The sequence below is a fragment of the Delphinapterus leucas genome, chromosome 15, assembly GCF_059928025.1.
Source record: "Delphinapterus leucas isolate spDelLeu-1000000601 "Yukka" chromosome 15, BTC_Dleu_Yukka2, whole genome shotgun sequence".
NCBI lineage: Eukaryota > Metazoa > Chordata > Mammalia > Artiodactyla > Monodontidae > Delphinapterus > Delphinapterus leucas.
Genome location: NC_143143.1, coordinates 40978585 through 40999486, shown reverse-complemented (window position 1 = coordinate 40999486; position 20902 = coordinate 40978585). Strand labels below are relative to the sequence as shown.

General features: G+C 41.0%; 1 protein-coding gene across 1 annotated transcript in view; it reads right to left on the bottom strand.

Annotated features, from left to right (window-relative positions):
• Positions 1–2635: 2635 nt before the first annotated feature.
• CFAP61 (cilia and flagella associated protein 61) overlaps positions 2636–20902 on the bottom strand; it is a 115635-nt gene continuing 97368 nt past the window's right edge. Inside the window, exon 14 of the mRNA XM_089896512.1 lies at positions 2636–9474. Within this exon, the coding sequence (XP_089752638.1) occupies positions 9252–9474 (223 nt within the window). The 3' untranslated portion in view covers positions 2636–9251. The remainder of the gene's footprint in view (positions 9475–20902) is intronic.

Genomic DNA, 20902 nt, shown 5'->3' with positions numbered 1-20902 from the left:
CTGCGTCCTGGTAACCTTTGCGTGTTTCACACAAGCTGCTTTAAGAAGGCACATAGATAAAAATGTCATCTGAGGGGCAATAGGGCGCAGATGTGAAAATCCTCATGTTTGTGAAAGTCACTGCTACTTCAGCTGGACCTTTGTTGATCAGAGAAGTGTTTTAAAACAAAAGGATAAAACAGGAGAGTGGGGGAGTGGAGGGGGGAGGGGGCTGGACCAGATTATTCTGCTTTATATTAATACTAAATTGTGAGCTGGATTTATGCTTACTGAAATGGGCTACAATAAATCATGTTTTAGGTGAATGCTTTAAATATTAATTTTATCCAAGTTTTAGACTTGGCAGAGAAAACTGAACATGGTAATCTTTATTTCTTTCACATTTATGAAATCTTAGGGGTTTTGGTGAAACCCCTAAGCTTTGGGTATTTCAACTGTGTAAACCTCAAACTGTCAAACCAAAAATTTTTAATGAGACATTTACCGAATTTAACCTGGAAAGCAAAGAAAGTAAAACGGAACTGTAGCTGTAGTTTAATAAATGACGTGGTTTACACATGACTTATTTGTGGTTCTAAAAATAGCCCCTAGGCCTTTCTAAGAGCTTCTGGAAGGGATTTCTAAAATCCTTCACTATTGAACTTCACTGCCTGATTTTACACACTGAGAAAGAGAACCCAGGGATCTCTAGCCAAAGCTGTGTTTTTAAGCCTGGAAGAGCTCTCAGTACATGTTCTGGCAGGAGGGTGTGGAGAAAACCGTCTTCATCATGTCAGCCGAAAGCTCACTTGTACTGCAGTCAACTGGGGATTTATAGCAGAATTTGGAGATTCTTACCTGTACTATTTGGTATTGCTTCTTGCACTTATTTAAATGTACGTGTATAAATCAACTAGAGGTGCAGACAGAGAGGAAATCTGTTTCCAAGTGTGTTTCTATGTTATATATACAATAGCGCGTAACATGGTCCTAATTCCACACCATGGAGGGAAATACGTGAACACTCAATGAGTTCAGTTCAAGTCACCATTTTTTAGGATGCATGCAAAAGGACTTTCTACCAACTGGGCACTGGCAGGAAACACTGGGAATAAAAACTGAGAATGTAACATCCCATCCTTAAAGGTCACCAAATTGGCACTTGGCCAAATGTGAAGTACAAAGAAATTGTGCAGGACCAGGATTTTCAGGCAAAACTGTTAAACTTCCCATGTCCCAGGTTCAAATCTGGGGCATTCACATTGCTAAAGGGCTGCATTTTGATAGGAAAAAAAATCATCACTAGAGCATATTCTACATTCGCTACCTATCTTTTCCATGTTTTTTCTTCTTTCTCCTCCATTCCTTCTGTTTTTCCCCAAAAGGAATTTGTCAAATAAGATACATTGGTAAACTTACTGTTATGTGTATGTACCCATATACCTTAGATTGTTTTTAAGTTTAATAATTCAGAGCATTTAAAAAACCCACTTAGCTCACCATGGTAACTAAGAAGAAACGTGACAATGTCAGACTCTAGGCAGAGCCTAAGAAAGTTTTTGGTCACGAATGGGATCTTATGGGACAATTTCTACCTAGGGGGGTAGAAATTTCTACCTGGGGGTTCAGTTCTCAACACCCCTCAAGTCTGCATCAACACTGTCAGTGACAGAGGGACCATCTTGCAGGAAAGAACTGCTTGGGGATCCAGCTCCAAGAAGCCCTTGCCTGCGAGCAAGCAGGACACTGCATGTGAGCACGTGTGAGCACGTGTGAGTGTGTGGGACCCTTCTACGTAACAGGGCTGCAGCTCTGAACAGGACAAACAGCTCCAGCTTTACGGCACAAGACAGAATGTGAGCGAGTGAGAAGTGCTATGAAGGAGACTGAAGCAGGATACACGGAAGCAGGAAGCAAGAGCTTGCTATTTGTGCACAATATACATAATGTATACACAGTAGACGCGTGTTTGTTATAGAAGTATTGCTCTACGTAAGTACAAGTATTATGCAGACATAGAGGTATCTACTACATAAAGGTTACATCAATAACACATATCTCCACTTTTTATCCATCACTTTTATGGGGATGTTATACTGCTGTTTTGCAATACCGTGATAGCACACCAGTATTAAGGACTGAGCTAATTTATTCTATGGGTTCACTACTAGAACATTCTTCGCTTGAAGAACATCATAGGACATTTTGGCATTCACTAATTCACATGAGAAATAATTTGATTTTCACATCCCTTAGAGTGTTTTTCCATAGCTTTCAGTGTCTGCTTTGTAGATATGGAAAAGCCAACAATTTGTTCTACTAATTATATGGGTTGTGATGGTTTCAGAAATTCAAAGCCTTCTGGGTTTTCACTGTAGTGTAAGAAAAGGACCAAACTCAATATGGCCATTTGAAATTCAGAGCCACATTATAATCAAAATACATGGAGTGAAGAAGAAATAAAATATGGCACACGACACAAATGACACCGTGACACAGATCTGCTGCAAAAGTGACTTAAGACATTCTTTTACCTTGCCTTCCTTGGCTCGCGGGTAAACAGGGTAGTAGAGACAGGACTTATATCCTAAACGGAGGATCTCCTTCAGAAAAAACTTGGTGTAGTGCTGAAAAATGGGGTTCAGGGCAAAGTGATACAGGTGGCCATGCTCTTCGCGCTGGTGGTGACTAAAGTATATGAAGTCTTCAATATTGTAGTGGGATCGTATGTACTCTATATCCTAAAAGGAGATGTGAGAAAGGACACCTAAGATTTTAAACAAACGGCATGCGCTTTCTGAGAAACATCATTTAAAAATGACTTTAGGTACAATAATGAGAGACGAGTTTTTCCCTCCTATTATTTACTATCTCATTTTCATTGTTAATTTTTTTAAAGCTAAAACTTATGTTTCTTGAAAGTCTCTTGTTTTGATGGCTTACTTCTGGAGGGTGGCTCAGAGCTTTGGGATTTGCTCCTCACAGCTGTGCTAAAAACCTGGAGAGCCTTGAGTCCCTGCTCATGGACAGCCTCCCAGTGGCCAGAGCAATGCAATGGAGAAGCAGATATACACTACCGTCAAAGAGCCCATGCCAACCATCCACACTAATAATCTCTCATTCATGACATGGAGAGACTTTTGGGGAAAACTGACGAATGCAAAAGACCAGTTAGAGAAACATACAACTCACTCCAGAGGAAACAGAGGTTATCCAGCAAATGGAGGAGAATTTTTAAAAAATTCTACTCAATGTCCTCAGAGATACCAAAAAAGGATCTCGCATAAAACATAACAAACAAGCTCCTACAAAAAAGGAACAATAAGAGAACAAGGAAGAGACTTGGAAGTTAAACACATGAACTCTGAAATTAAAATTCCAATAGAAGGCCTGGATAATAGACTAGATGTGGCTGAACAGTAAATTAGGAATCTGGAAGATAAAATCAAGAACAACTCCTAGAATGAAGAATAAGAAGTACAAGAGATTAAAAAGTACAAGAAGAAAGGTAAAAGACAGTGAAGGGTCACTTCCATCCAAAAAGGAATGGAGTATAGAGAAAATGGAAGGGAAGAAATCATTAGTGAAATCATAGAAGAAAGATGTTCCCAAGCTCAAATGAGGCATAAGGTACTTCATAAGAATTTTTGGAATAAGAGGGAAAAACTAATTCTCAAGAGAGAAAGCAGACATACCTACATTTATTTACATCAGACTGTATTTTATCCGTAACATTGGATACTGGAAGATAATGAAAGTAAAAACATCAACACTCTGATGAGAAATAATTTGCATATGAATTCTATTCACAGCTGAATGAGGGTTCAAGTGTGAGGACAGATGAAAACTTGTATATGTGTGTGGACTCAGAGACCCTACCCTCTTCCACTCACTCTCCAAGAATTCTTAAAGATATATTGAATCAAAAGAGAAATGAATCCAAGAACAAGGATAGTTTGAACACATTAGAGAAATAAAGTCATACGAACATCTCAATAAATGCCGAAACACATTTAATAAAATTCAACACCCGTGCGTAACAAAAACTTTTAGTAAACTAGAAATAGGAGAGAAGTTCCTTAACATGATAGAGGGTATCTTCCAGAAGCCATGTTCCCAGAAGGGAAGTCTCAATATTATAATTATCAGTTCTGCCTAAATTGTTCTGTAAAATCTACATAGGCACAAATAAATTCATAGTAAGTATTACAAGGTTTATCTGGAAAAGAAAACACCCAAGTTTAACCAAGAAACTTTAGGCAAAAAATATAAATGAGAGAAGACTTCCCCACCAGATACCAAAGCACGTGATAGTGCAATAGATATCAACAAATAAATCCATGGAACAGAACAGAGAGTAAAAATAGACACAGACACATGGAAATTTAATAATATAAAGGCAGCATTTTAAATCAGTAGGGAAAGAATGGACTACTCAGTAATAAATACTTTGGAATAATTGGCTGTGCACTGGGACAAAATAAAATTAGAAGTCCACTTACACACACACGCCCGCACGCACACGATGCATGAAAATAAGTGCAAGGAAGAACGCTGGAAGGGATAAATGCCTAACTCTCAATAGTGGTAATCCTTTGGGGAGGGAGCTGGGACTTCTTTTTGGTGGTGGAAGGTTATTTGAATTTTTAGATGGTGAATGTTTTCATGTACTCTTCGTAATATTTTAAACATTTTGAACCGAAAAAAAAATGGAGACTTGAAAGGCTGCCCAGTGGGATGCAAGCAGATCTACAGCCTTCAGAAAAAGAAGACATTCATCCTAAATAAGTAAAAATGAAACTTCAAAAGAGGCATTGTGTGCTAATTCACGAGAGGAAAAGGCACAATCAAGGGAAGTAGTATCCACTTCACAATTTACCATTTCATCTCTGATCACTGCAATGCCAACTACTTGTTCTGCAACTTCGGCTACAAATGCCTGCAGTGGTGTTCCATCCTGACAAGAGAAGCAGATATTTTAAGACCCTAAAAAATATTGCTATTAGTGTTTCCGTTAGCTGTCGATACAGGGTTTCAACCGTGATCACATAACGACAATGATAACGCCACCATCCTATCACCACTTACCTCTGGGCCAGGTAATAGGTTAAATGCCCTCTTTGTATGCGTTTAACCCTCACTTCAACCCCTCTGAAGTAAGTATTACCATTACATCTCTACTTCATTTATGAGAAAATAAGCCCTGGGAGGCTGCCTTGCCAAGATCTCCAGCTGGTACGGGATGGATCTATTGATTCAAACCACATTCCTTTGACTGGGAATCTGTTTTCTTTAGCATGACATCAGTGGTTCTCAAACACTGTCATCCCAGGCCCCCTGCGTCCTGAGGATGCTAAAGAGCTTTGGTTCATGTATGTAATGTCTACCACTATTTTCTATATTAGAAATTAAAACTGAGAAAATTTTGAATTCTTTGATTAATTTTTGTTGAATTTATTCATTAAAGCACATGTTTTAGTTTGATAAAAATATTTAGAGAGAAGAGTAGCATTGTTTCATATTTTTGCAAATCTCTTGAATATCTGGCTCAATGGAAGACGGCTGGATTCTCACACCTACTTCTGTATTGTATTCAATCTGTTGTAACATGTTATTTTGGTTGAAATATATGCAAAAAAAATCTGCCTTCACAAAGATACGTAGTTGGAAAAGGGAGAAGTATTTAAATAATATTTTCAGATAATTATGGATATTCTCCTTTGATGCGCCACCAAAACTCAACATGTAGTAAGTAGTGTTTTAAAGATAAGTTGCAATGTGGCTCTGAAGCCATGTCAGTGAACTTTGTATACCCTACTACATTAAAATGTATTGGTCTCTTTTGCACTTTGAATCTTTTACCCATGCATGATTTTGTAACATCGTGTACTGTCTATCTGGAAAATATTGATTCACCAAGCTTATGCAGATTTTCCAAACGTTGACCTATTTCATTACAAAATATCAAAACATTGCGTTTGGTAATATCACCGCCAGTCTCATCAGAAAAAGTTTTTTTAAGTTTTGGGAAGCTGTCAAGCTCATGATGGCAGATACTGACTTTCTAAAAGTCTAATTTTTTCTTGAAAGCATGGACTTTATCATGGGGGAACACATGCTGTCAGTTGTTTCTTTGGAGTGACACTCTCACCTCACTCATTTTTAAGAAAAAGTCTGCCAACTCCCCAGGACTGAATTACCATATTTTGTCTGCCAGCTGTTCCGTGACAACGGTGCTGCTTCAGCCTGCAATTCAAACAACTGCAGAAACATTTTTCTTGAAACAACCAATATACTTCAGTCTGCAGCCAAGAGCGGTGTGCGCACGTCTCATTTTGCTACACAGAATACTGCAAATACATGTACTCAAGAGCTAAGAGTTAGTAAGTTAATGTTTACAGCTTCAAGGGAAACTGGCTTTCCCTTTTGTTTGAATTTTAATTAAAATGTCTATGGAGATAGTTGCAGATTCACCAGCAGTTGTAAAAAACAATACAGAAAGATTCCTTCTACACTTTGCCCAGTATCCCATAATGGTAACCTTTGCAAAAAACTAGTATCATATGACAAGCAGGGAACCCACACTGATGCCATTTCGCGTGCGCGTGCGCGCCCATGTGTGTGCGTATTAAGATCTATGCAATTTTATCCCCTGTGTAGGTTCATATGTCCACCACTGCAGTCAAGATACTGAACAGTTCCAACACAAGGATTTCGTGGGTTGCCTATTATACCACACCTATCTGCCTCCTGCCCCACTTCCATCCTTAACCCTGGCAACAAACGATCTGTTCTCCAGTTCTAAAATGTTGTCATTTCAAAAATGTCATATAAGTGAAATCATACAGTATGTAACCTCTAGGGACTGGCTTATTTTTCCATTTAGCATAATTCTCTGGACATCCACCCAAGCTGATGTATGAATCAACAGTGCATTCCTGAATAGTATGGAGGGTCCCTAAAAAACTAAAAGTAGAACTACCATATGATCCAGCAATCCCACTTCTGGGCATATATCCAGAAAAGATGAAAACTCTAATTTGAAAACATACATTCACCCCGATGTTCATAGCAGCACCATTGACAATAGCCACGACATGGAAGCAATCTAAATGTCCACCAACAGATGAATGGATAAAGAAGATGTGGTACGTATATACAATGGAATATTACTCAGCCATAAAAAAGAATGAAATTTTGCCATTTGCAGCAACATGGATGAACCTAGAGATTACCATAGTAAGTGAAGTAAATCAGAGAAAGACAAATACCATATGATATCACTTATTTGTGGAATCTAAAAAAAATGATACAAATGAACTTATTTACAAAACAGAAACAGACTCACAGACATAGAAAACAATCTTATGGTTACCAAAGGGGAAAGGGGAGGGAGGGATAAATTAAGAGTCTGGGATTAACAGATACACACTACTTACTATATATAAAATATATAAACAAGGACTTACTGTATAGATACACATATATTTATCTGAATCACTTTGCTGTACCTGAAACTAACACAACATTATAAATCAACTATACTTAAACAAACAAACAAAAAAAAACTGGTGCGTCCCTTTGCACTGCTGAGCACTATTCCATGGCATGGAATTGCCACAGCTCACCCTACCCATTCCCCTGTTGGAGGACATCTGGGCTGATTCCAGCTGCTGTGAACATTTGTGACCAAGTCTTCATTTCTCTGCGATAAATGCTCAGAGATAACTGTTGCATGTTTTTTGTTTTTTAAGAAACAGCCAAAATGTTCTCCAGAGCAGGGGTACCATTTCACATTCCCACCAGCAGCATAGGAGTGATCCAATTTCCCTGCACCTTCGCCACACCTGAGTGGTGTCACTCTTCTTTGTTTTAGCCATTCTCCTGGTGCACAGTGACATCCCGTTGTGGATATTCTGTTCCTGTTGTTGCTGTGAGTGCATCGCAGCAAACTCGAAGGCCACTGGGAAGTTTGGTGACACTGCTTCAATCCACACTGAGTTCCCTGAGGTTTTGCCCACCATTGCCTTTCCGCTGAATATCAATTCAGTGGAAAAGGAAAATAATTTCTTACTCTTACTCTGAGCATAGTTTTTACCTCATAGACTCCCTGCATGTGTCTTGGAGACCCCTGTGTCAGCGAGCCAGGAGGGAAGAAACAAACAAAAAAAGAAACAAAGAGACCAAGACAAACCAAACCAAAACAAAAAAAACATGTGCTGGAGGGAAGTTTTACTTTAATTCAATGCCTTTATAAATATTAAACATCTCACCACGTTTAGTGTTTGTTGTCTCCCTCTTGATGAGTTTAAAATTAACTGAGAGGTTTATCCAAAAGAGCCCATAACTGGGAACTCGCCAGATGACCCCAGAGGTGGAATGAAGAAATACATTGAGGTATATTCATGCAATGAAGTATCAATACTTTACAGCACAATGTGGATGAATCTCACAACCACTGCTGAGCAAAAGAGGCTAGATGTCAGAAAACACACTGTATGATCCCTTTAAATAAGCTCCAAAGACAGGCATCTATGATCTTAGAAGTCAAGGTGGTACTAACTGGGGGAAGAGTGACTAAATGAGAGCTTGAAAGGGACTTCCAGTGGGCTGGGGTCAGTCTGTTTCCTGAAACAGGTGCTCATTATGTGGCATATTCAAACTGTGAAAGCCATCAAACTTTTTATTGGTTATGATTCAGTGAAAAAATCTTTTTAATAAAATTCATCAAGAAGTAATTAAGCATTTCCCTAAGCTACATGCATTGTTCCATGTCTGGTGAAGTTAACTGGCCTGGTCCTTAAGAAAGCAGCGATGATGTAAGGACCACTGCTAGCTTGCCCTCTGCAATGGCAAAAGTACAGTACAGTTAACTGTACTAGAAAGAGAACCCAGCATTGGTCATACAGGATCTTCCCAGCCAATCCAATCCTTGAGGATGCAGCCAGCAACCTCAAGGGTATGGACAGACCCATCACCCAGAAGGGCAAAATGGGGTGCTGCTGGGATGGGCACCAGGCACCCCAAGGATCCACTAACCTTGGTCAGATTTGCCTATTCCAAGCACTGAGATCTAATTTTGTTATATTTGTCTAGATCAAGTTCAAATTTTCTAGCCCCATGATAAGAATTTAGGGCATCTGATCAGCCCTCATAGGGCCACTAGTGAGAAGAATAGCCCCACTTCCTTAAACCTCAGTTTCCTTGTTCTTTTCTTCTCCCTCCCACCTTCCAACCCCACCTCCGCCGCTCCCCACCACACGATTCTCCAACTAGGCCCAAGGAAACTTCGGGGTTGAATGTACATGGGTCATAATGGTCCCAAAACATGAGGAAAAGAAGCCAGTCTGGTCATAGCAGGTACTTACAGGGTCCCTGCGAGCCTCGTTGTACTGCTGTAAATCTTCCAATATGCTTTTACTCAGCATGAGGGTGCTGACGAGATTTTCAACACCAGGAGTATCCAAGAGAGTGGCTAATCTTATTTTAATGGTCCTGGGTAAGGAGAGACACATTTTCTTTTTCAGGTTAACGTACTAAAATATGTATTCCGTCCTCCACCCAAATGGAGACAGAATTGTAACAGATCACACTTGTATAAAATAATATCTGGTAAAATATTTTTTATATAACATTGGGGTTTGATTAACTACAAAAGTAATTCTTCATTCTAGAAAACCTGGAAAACACACATTTTAAAAAGTGCAAACATTGTAAATCAACTATATTTCATTTTTTTTTAATTTTAAAATAATTTAAAAATAAAAATTTAAAAAAGAGAAAGAAGAACAAAGAAAACCCAAAGTCAGAAGAAGGAAGGAAATCATAAAGATCAGAGCACAAATAAGTGAAATAGAAATGAAGAAAACAATAGCAAATATCAATAAAACTAAAAGTTTGTTCTTTGAGAAGATAAAATTGATAAACCTTTAGCTATACTCATCAAGGAAAAAAGGGAGAGGACTCAAATCAATAAAATTATAAATGAAAAAGGAGAAATCACAACTGACACCACAGAAATACAAAGGATTATAAGAGACTACGACAAACGACTATATGCCAATAAAATGGACAACCTGGAAGAAATGGACAAATTCTTGGAAAGGTACAATTTTCCAAGACTGAACCAGGAAGAATTAGAAAATAGAAGCCGAACTATCACAACTAATGAAACTGAAACTGTGATTAAAACTCTTCCAACAGGGCTTCCGTGGTGGCGCAGTGGTTGAGAGTCCGCCTGCCGACGCAGGGGACACAGGTTCGTGCCCCGGTCCGGGAAGATCCCACATGCCGCGGAGCAGCTGGGCCTGTGAGCCATGCCTGCTGAGCCTGCGCATCCGGAGCCTGTACTCCACAATGGGAGAGGCCACAAGAGTGAGAGGCCCATGTACCACAAAAAACAAACAAAAAAACAAACAAAAAAATCTTCCAGCAAACAAAAGCCCAGGACCAGATGGCTTCACAGAATAATTCTATCAAACATTTAGAGAAGAGCTAAAATCCATCCTTCCCAAATTCTTCCCAAAAATTGCAGAGGGAGGAACACTCCCAAATTCGTTCTACAAAGCCACCATCACCCTGATACCAAAACCAGACAAAGATATCACAAAAAATGAAAATTACAGGTCAATATCACTGATGAATATAGATGCAAAAATCGTGAACAGAATACTAGCAAACAGAATCCAACGACACATTAAAAGGATCATACACCATGATCAATTGGGATTTATCCCAGGAACGCAACGATTCTTCAATATATGCAAATCAACCAACATGATACACAATATTATCAAATTAAGGAATAAAACCATATGATCATCTAAATAGACAAGGAAAAAGCTTTTGACAAAATACAACACCCATTTATGATAAAAACTCTCCAGAAAATGGGCATAGAGGGAATCTACCTCAACATAATAAAGGCCATATATGACAAACCCACAGCAAACATCATACTCAATGGTGAAAAACTGAAAGCATTTCCACTAAGATCAGGAACAGCACAAGGCTGTCTACTCTTGCCACTCTTATTCAACATAGTTTTGGAAGTCCTTGCCACGGAAATCAGAGAAGAAAAAGAAATAAAAGGAATACAAATTGGAAAAGAAGAAGTAAAACTGTCACTGTTTGCAGATGACATGATACTATACATAGAAAATCCTAAAGATGCCATTATAAAACTATTAGAACTAATCAACGAAATTTGGTAAGGTTGTGGGATACAAAGTTAATGCACAGAAATCTCTTGCATTGCTATACACTAACAATGAAAAATCAGAAAGAGAAATTAAGGAAATAATCCCATTTACCACTGCAAAAAAAAAAAAAAAGAATAAAATACCTAGGAATAACCGACCTAAGGAGGCAAAAGACTTGTACTCAGAAAACTATAAAAAACTGATGAAAGAAATCTGAGATGACATAAACAGATGGAGAAATATGCCATATTCTTGGATTGGAAGAATCAATATTGTGGAAATGACTATACTACCCATAGCACTCTACAGATTCAATGCAATCCCTACTAAACTACCAATGGCATTCTTCACAGAATTAGAACAAAAAATTTTACAATTTGTATGGAAACACAAAAGACCCCAAATAGCCAAAACAATCTTGAGAAAGAAAAATGGAGCTGGAGGAATCAGGCTCCCCGACTTTAAACTATACTACAAAGCTACAGTAATCAAGACAGTATGGTACTGGCACAAAAACAGAAATATAGATCAATGGTATGGGACAGAAAGCCCAGAGATAAACCCATGCACATATGGTCACCGAATTTATGACTAAGGAGGCAAGAACACACAATGGAGAAAAGACAGTCTCTTCAATAAGTAGTGCTGGCAAAACTGGACAGCTACATGTAAAAGAATGAAATTAGAACGCTACCTAACACCATACACAAAAATAAACTCCAAATGGATTAAAGACCTAAATGTAAGACCAGAGACTATAAAACTCTTAGAGGAAAACATAGGAAAAACACTCTTTGACATAAATTACAGCAAGGTCTTTTTTGACCCACCTCCTAGAGTAATGAAAATCAAAACAAAAATAAACAAATGGAACCTAATTAAACTTAAAAGCTTTGCACAGCAAAGGAAACCATAAGCAAGACGAAAAGACAACCCTCAGAATGGGAGAAAATATTTGCAAACGAAGCAATGAACAAAGGATTAATCTCCAAAATATACAAACAGCTCATGGAGCTCAGTATCAAAAAAACAAACCCAATTAATAAATGGGCAGAAGACCTAAATAGACATTTCACCAAAGAAGACATACAGATGGCCAAGAAGCACATGAAAAGATGCTCAACATCACTTAGTTATTAGAGAAATGCAAATCAAAACTACAGTGAGGTATCACCTCACACCAGTCAGAATGGCCATCATCAAAAAATCTACAAACAATAAATGCCGGAGAGGGTGTGGAGAAAAGGGAACCCTGTTGCACTGTTGGTGGGAATGTAAATTGGTACAGCCACTATGGAGAACAGTGTGGAGGTTCCTTAAAAATCTAAAAATAGAACTACCATATGACCCAGCAATCCCACTACTGGACATACACCCTAAGAAAACCATAATTCAAAAGGACACATGTACCCCAGTGTTCATTGCAGCACTATTTACAATAGTGCAACCTAAATGTCCTAAATGTCCAATGATAGATGAATGGATAAAGAAGATGTGGTACATATATACAATGGAGTATTACTCAGCCATATAAAGGAAAGAAGTTGGGTGATTTGTAGAGATATGGATAGACCTAGAGACGGCCATACAGAGTGAAGTAAGCCAGAAAGAGAACAACAAATATTGTATATTAACGCATATACATGGAATCTAGAAAAATGGTACAGATGAACCTATTTGTAGGGCAGGAATACAGATGTAGACGTAGAGAACAGACATGTGGACACAGTGGGGAAGCGGGGCGGGGGACGAATTGGGAGATTAGGTTTGACATAAATACACTACCATGTGTAAAATAGATAGCTAGTGGGAACCTGCTGTACGGTGCAGGGAGCTCAGCTTCGTGCTCTGTGACAACCTAGATGGGTGGGAGGGAGGTCTAATAGGGAGGGGATATAGGTATACACATAGCTGATTCATTTCATTGTACAGTAGAAACTAACACAACATTGTAAAGCAATTTTATTACAATTTAAAAAAATAAAATTAATTTTAAAAGTACAAAGAATAAGGTTAAAAAAATCACTGATTATACCCATTAACCAGACAACACAATGTCACACTTTAAATTTATTTAATTTAAAATGTTCAGCACCATGCTTTATGTCATATTTACATTGTACATAAAGCCAAATTCTTCCCCCAGTTTTCAAAGTATGTTAAGAAGTTAAAAAAATTACACTGAACCCAGGCGGGCTTCATGAGTCTCAAAATTCTTACTAATTTTATTTTTGATTTCGTGTTTTTACGTGAACTCAGTTAGGACAGTGGAGCACGTCCGGGGCTTGGAGCCTTGGTTCACACGTGGTACCCACCTCGCACCAGCACCCGTGATGGTTTCTCCCCCATCTGTACCTTGCCCCTGGCACCTCCCCGACCCTGCCCTGTGACTGCTGCCACCCTCTGCCAGGGGTGACGACTGGGTTGCATTGGAGAGCCCCATGTTGAACCATCCCGCTCCACCCTCACTGGGGTCCTGGACACGGGCATGGGGAGGATCGAGGTCAGGTGTGTGCTCCTGGAGTCTAATCAGAGCAGGGTGGTGGCCGTCCTCACCCAGGGTCCCCACCCAGGGCAGGCAGTGCCACGCTGTTTTCGGCAGGCAACTCAGTGTGGAACTCTAGCCCACCCCGTGCCCAGGTATGTAGGGCATGCCGGTGCCTGTTTGCCACGGGATGGAGCCGTGGGCGTATGCGAGGGGGAGATGACCTCTCCACCTTAGGCTGGAGTCTACATTTTCGTTTTGTAATGGGCCCTGCATACGATGTAGGGTTCATATATAATGGGCCCTGCATACGATGTAGGGTTCATATATAATGCATGCTCTCCAGTCATTGGGGTGTTATTACCAAATAGAGCAGGGCTACTCCTCCTACTATTAATAAAGTGAAATACTCTAACCTACTTAGCTTTCACTTGTAGTGAATATTTGTGCTTACATTTTAATGCATGCTTCCGTTCTATGGACAATGCAGCATATTTGCCAAGAACAATCTACATCTATAATTAACTGATAGAAAGATGATCAATTTACTATCACATTAATAATACAAATAGTATGAGCAATTTTTAAGTGTAAGGTGAGAACTTGATTCTGATATGGCCACCTTATGCCAAAATCTAGTTCAGATGAATTAAAGATATAAATGTAAAAAACAAGACCACAAAAGTACTAGGAAAATACCCAAGGGAATTAAGACCATATGTTCACAGGAAACCTTGTTCGTGAATGTTCATAGCAACATTATCCATAACAGTTCCCAAAATGGAAAGAACCCAAATGTTCATCAACTTCTGAAGGGATAAACAATATGTGGTCTATCCATACACTGGAATATTATTCAGCCACAAAAGGGAATGAGTACTGACACAGGCTACAGCAGGGATGAACCTTGAAAAGTGAAAGAAGGCCACATAGTTTCGTTCCATTTATATGAAATGCCCATAATAGGCAAGTGTATAGAGACAGGATGTAGATTAGCTGCTGGGGGCTGGGGGGGACAAGGGGACAGGGGTGACTGCAGCATGGGTAAGGGGTATCCTTTGGGGTGATGAATTGAGAATGTACTAAAAACAACAGAACTGTACACTCTGAGTGGGTGAATTGTATAGTGTGAATTATACCTCAATAAAGCTGTTACAAAATACACATATATACAATACCAGAGAAAGATGAAGGGAAAAGGACAGGGGAATGGCGATGAAAAGTCAAAAGAATAAGCTGGTGCGGCACATAATATCAGGTAAGTTAGACCCCAAGGCAAAAAGCATTATGAGGAAAAGAGGGTCTTTAACTATAAAAGTAAAAGTTCACTAGGAAGATCTAACAATACAATTTCAGAATACTGAATTAAAAAACTGACATAACTATGACAAGAATAAGACGAATTCCACCATCATATTGCTAGAGTTTGAGACACTTTGCTCACAAATTGGTATCAGGCAAAAGATTTAAAATACTGTTGAAGATCTGGATAAAGTTAATCTAAAGGATCTTGCTTCTCCCAAATGAAAACACCAGGCCCTCTACCTGTCATCTCGCTCTTACCATCCCAGAGCCTCTGGCAGCTTAGTCAATGGCTGCTCCATCCTTCCTGTGGTTCAGGCCCAAACCCTTGGCTTAGTCTTGGTTCTCTTTCTCGCACGCCTCACTTCCCGGCAGCACGTCAGCTGGCTCGCCCTGAAAATGCGCCCAGAACCCAACCACTTCTCATGACCTCGGATGCTGGCGCAGCCACCAGTACCTCTTGCCTGGGCTGTTTCAGCAGCACCTTGATGGGTCTTCCTCACTCCCACCTCTGCCGCCCGACACTCATCCTTAACAAAGCAGGTAGAGTGATGCTTATAAAATGCTAAGTCAGTACTTCCCTGGTGGTGCAGTGGTTAAGAACCTGCCTGCCAAGGCAGGGGACACGGGTTCGATCCCTGGTCTGGGAAGATCCCACATGTTGTGGAGCAGCTAAGCCTGTGCGCCACAACTACTGAGCCTGTGCTCTAGAGCCTGCGAGCCACAACTACTGAGCTCGTGCGCCACAACTACTGAAGGCCACACACCCCAGAGCCCGCGAGCTGCAACTACTGAAGCCCGTGAGCTCTAGGGCCTGCATGCCACAACTACTGAGCCTGCGGGCTGCAACTACAGAAGCCCATGTGCCTACAGCCCGTGCTCCACAACAAGAGAAGCCACCGCAATGAGAAGCCCATGCACCGCAATGAAGAGTAGCCCCCGCTTGCCACAAGTAGACAAAGCCCCAGTGCAGCAACGAAGGCCCAATGCAGGCTAAATAAATAAATAAATAAAAAGCTAAGTCAGATCATACCACTCTTCTACTCAAATCTCAGTAAATTCAGGGGTTTTAAGCTCTTTTATGCCAAGGAACCCTCTCAGAAAAGTGTTTTTAAACGCACAAAATAAAATATGTAGGATTACACTCTATAGCCTCATTAAACGACATGACTCAGCAGTGATCTAATAATCTCCATACTTTTGCTGTATAAATAAGCATAGGCCTTAAGCAACATTTGCAGATATCTGCAAATCCCACGATATGACAGGATAGGAAAATACCTGTTGTTTCAATGGAAGAGAAAGTTACAGGTGCTACTGATACTATTGTGGTTTGTTGCCTACTTTTACAATGGAAGGAAATGCTAGATTTTATGTTAAGCCTTAATAAAAATAAAGATGCGGTTTTCTCCTGAATTCTCCCCGTGGACCAAGGTTAAGGGCCTCAGCAATGATTCCCAAAGTCCTAGGATGGCTGAGCACCCCTCCTCTGGGATCTCTCCTCTGACTCATCTCGTATTTTTCTCCATAGTACTTCCTACCTTCTATTTATTTTGTTCATTGCTTGTCCCCTCTCACTAAAGTAAAACTTCACGAGGATAAGAATTTGGGTCTGTTTGCTCACTGCTGCCTCTCCTTGGCCAGACCAACACCTGGCACATAGTAGGTGCTCAAGTAATATCTGTTGAATGAGTGAGTTATACAGTTTGCATGTAGACGGCCAGAGCATTTCCCCCAGGCTTCTGTGCATGACAAACGCTACAACTGAGTTATTAAGAGTGTTAGGGGAGCCACTGTGCTGGCCTTTGCTCTCTGGGTTGTGGGCATCGTCCCCCTCCACCCTACCCTCCCCAAGCCAGGCTCACAGCTCAGACCACATCATGGTCCACTCTGAAAGCCCAGGGCTCTTCCTAGCGCACAGCAGTGCTCACATGTTCAAAGGGAAAGGGGCCATTTTACTGCCAAGTATCACAAAAACTCAAACGTTATTTCATTTGTGTGTCCTTGAAAATCTACTGTCGATTAGGGAACACAACCATTTTGTGTTATATTGTGAAGCTCTCACCTCTGCTACTTACATTTGCCAAAGAAGAGTGTTTCACAATTTATATGAAAGTTCCTGGACTTTCAGGGGAGGACTGAGCAGCAGCGGCATGTCTGTGCCCTACTCTAAGGCCATGCTGTCCAGTCCGGAGGCCACAAGCCACACGTGGCTGCTGAGCGTTGAAAGGTCGCATCTCTGGATCCAGATGTGCTGTCCATGCAAGATACCCACTGAATTCTGCAGACTTGGCCCCAAACGAGAATGCAGACGATCTCACTGATACATTTTTATACTGATTATATTTGAAAGCAATAATATTTTGACCACAAAGCGTTAACTGATAAATATTACGATTAGTTTTGCCTACTTCTTTTTGATTTTTAAATTACTGAGGCTATTAGAACACTTAAAATCACACACTCTGCGGCTCACTCCGTAGTTCTATTGGAAAAGGCTGCTCTCTATTGCTTCGTGTTTGCCTCTGAACGCTATTTTTCAATTGTTTTCTGCTTAGCTCAAAAAGCAGAATGTAGTTTTGCTCCACAAGTGACCTCTTCACCAGGGCTCTAAGGCAAGTGGCTGGTGTGGATACGACCTGCTTACACATCGGGAGCCTGTTAGTTCTGCTTTTACCAGGAATAAGATGATGGGGACCTAGAGACGGCAAAAGGGAAACTGTGGCAATAGGTATGTGTCCTAATTGCTTTTATGTGGCAATTGACAGGAGCACCCAGAAAAAGAGAAAAATTCATATGCATAAGAAACAGATCCTCAATTAAAATGCATGCCTTAAAAATCAACGATTCAGGCAGCTTTACTGAGAATGACTCAGTCAGTCATTCTGACTCAGTCAGCCAGACGCTGACTCAACATTCGCTGCGTGCCCAGCATGTCCTGGGTGTTGGGAACAAGACAGTCCACAAGGCCTGCCCTCGTGGAGCTGACCTACTATTGATTCCAGAACTATCTTCAGAGAAGTAATTCTGAAATCCCTTCAAATTTTAAATGATGAGAATGAGGTTAGAAATGGACGGGAGTTACACAGACCCCAGTCTGTGTTTTAGCCATAGAGGGCCTCTGGAAAAATAAAATGACTTCAAAAGAAAGTTGTAGCAGAAACTAACTCAACATTGTAAAGCAATTATACTCCAATAAAGATGTTAAAAAAAAAAAGTTGTAAGGATGCTTAGTGTTTTATTCTCAACATGTGCGATCCTTAATTAAAATGAAATTTTTCTTGAAATATACATGAATGTCACACACGCATGCACACACCAAAAGGAGACTGCATTTACTGTCAAATTATCGAGCAGCTATCTTTATTTCTTGCCATATTTTCAGATAAATCATAAAGATTAAGAATAGTCAATTGAGGGTTTACAAAATGATGTCAAGACCTTCTGTGGAATGAACTTTTAATGTGCTAAATAAATATCCAAAGAGACAAAGTTCATTTTGATGTTTACATATCAGAATTGCGGCCTGGCGGGACTGAAACAGATGGCGGGCCCACCAGATATACCTAAACGTGGTCCCACTTTCATCTCTCCACAAGTTTGGAATGAGGAGTTTCTGATATTCATTCTTTCATTATAACCTCTATACTGAGCCCCTTCCTCTCTCCCATAACCAGGTGCGGAACCAGGAAGGAAACCACGTCCCCAGCTCCCACCTGTTATACAGGTCGCCTTGCACGACCTTCCTGGAAGTGAACACGTGCTCAGTCGCCAGGATGGTTTAGCCATTCTTTCCTCAAGGGCTCACACGTGGTTCTAAAGCCACCTTGAATCAGAGAGGCACTTTGCTGTGGCTGTCCTCATCCATCCACAGGGTTTCCTCCAGCCACAGAAAAAGCAAGGTCTCCCGAGGGGTTCTGCGTGGGGCTCCCATGTTTCCTGACCCTTCCCCGTGGTCCTTCACCTCCCCACGGCACTACTCTCTCACACGTCTTCCCTCTGATGTGTCTGGATGCCTGGGGAAATCTAACCTCTCCAGGAAGAAATGATGTCGCCCTTGCCCACTGGTCCCTTCTTGGGTCTGGAAAGTTTTGATTCCCAGGAGTTTTTCTTCTCCTGCTTTTGGCAGACTCTGGCCTCAAAGGTCAGAATGTATAGCATTTAATCAGACTGCATGCATAACAAAACAGAAAATCATACATAAAAATAGAAGGGAAAAGATTTAACAGTTGATTTTTCGACCCTAAGTTGAACGAATGAATGATTTTAGACACCTAGCAGTCTATGTGTGTGTCGTCCCTCGGCCTTGCAGAATATAAGGCAATTTTTTGATGCCAGTAAATTAAAACTAAATGATGGAAAGAAGAAAAAGTAATTTGAGTCTTTCTGAATTCCAAAGGAGTGATCTATGTAATAGAAACATAAAATAATTCGGCAGCCATCAGCATTTCAGTTTAACCCGAACAACAAAACAATAACCACAAAATAAAGTTCCTCTTGCTTTCAAGGAAGCTGATTAAAAGCACCAGAAAGACTGATATCCCTAAAACACCCTCCGCGACAACATGAGCCCAAAATAGGTATAACGGTGACGTCCTAGAAAAAGGTGACAACCAGGCATGAGTGAGTCACCCACGGAAAAACACATAAAACAAAAATACTGAGGGAAGGAAACATTTAAAAGCCAACTACCTAAGGGCATTTTTATTTGCTGAGCAAAGTTGACAACTGGTGGTATGACTCAACTTAGCTGTCAATATTTATTCACAGAAAATCATTTCCGGCACAGTAAATATCAGTTGGATGAGTAAGTTCTAAACACAGTCTCCTAAATTAAAAACGGCAAATTTCAGAAAAACATGGTTTGGAAGGGCAGGAAGATGGAATAAGTGGCTGGTTCACCCAAATGTGTCCTCTGCTCATGAATAAAGAAGAAGGAGAGCCGGGGTGATGATGAAGGATGGGCAGCAGAAGGAAAAGGAAAGACGTTCTTGTACCAGCTTCAGGTTACACGTGGAAACATCCCAGAGGTCACTCAGTGAAGTACAATGTTAAAAAGCATTCAGTTTATGCACATTCCAAATGAAAGCTAACATAAATATTGAGAACCGTCCTCTCAAAGACCAGCAGCCACAAAGGAAACGAGAAGGGCCCTCGCGTGGAATCTGTTGATGCGAGAGGTGGCATTGCGAGTGACTGAGTTAGTGATTTGTCCCCGTGCTCAGCAGCATGGCCAAAGGGCAGGTGACAGACACAAATATAACTTCCCAAGGGAAGAGGAACGCGATCCGGTGGGAGACCAGGACAGGAGGTCATGAAATTTAGAGTAACCAAACTTAAGGGCATGAACGATCCATCCCAAATGTCAAGAGAAGTGAAACAAAAACAATGGAAGGACATGATGTATTTTAAAGCCACAGCAGGAAAAGCGTGGGTGTGGAGGGCCGTGCCCACCTGGCTGTTCCCCTGCCTCCTTCCCCCCCACCCCGCCGCGCACCTGCATCTCTCATCCCTCTTCGCGGTCACCCTCACGCTTACACAGGCTGTATCTTCTAGCTCTCCTTTCTTTACGTCTCTCTCCTCCACCTGGAGTGCAGGCACCATAAGGACGAGGGGTTTTGTCGGTTTGGGTCACTTTTGCTTCCCCAGCACCTAGGATGGGGGCGGGCACACCCTGCACACTCAACGTCAAGTACAGGGTGAATGAGGGGGGCGTGGGCCTGGGGTCTCTGGGAAAGAAAGCCCACCTGCAGCTAGCTCCACACTGTGGTGATCACAGGTGTCAGCCATCAGGCCGACGCAAGGGATGCCACGTTCAGGCTGGAACTGACACGGGGGAAGCAGAGTGGACACGGAAAGAAGCCAGGACCCCAAAGATTCAAACCCCAAAGCCCTGCCCATCTCCAGACCTCCCAGCTATGGAGGCCAATGACTG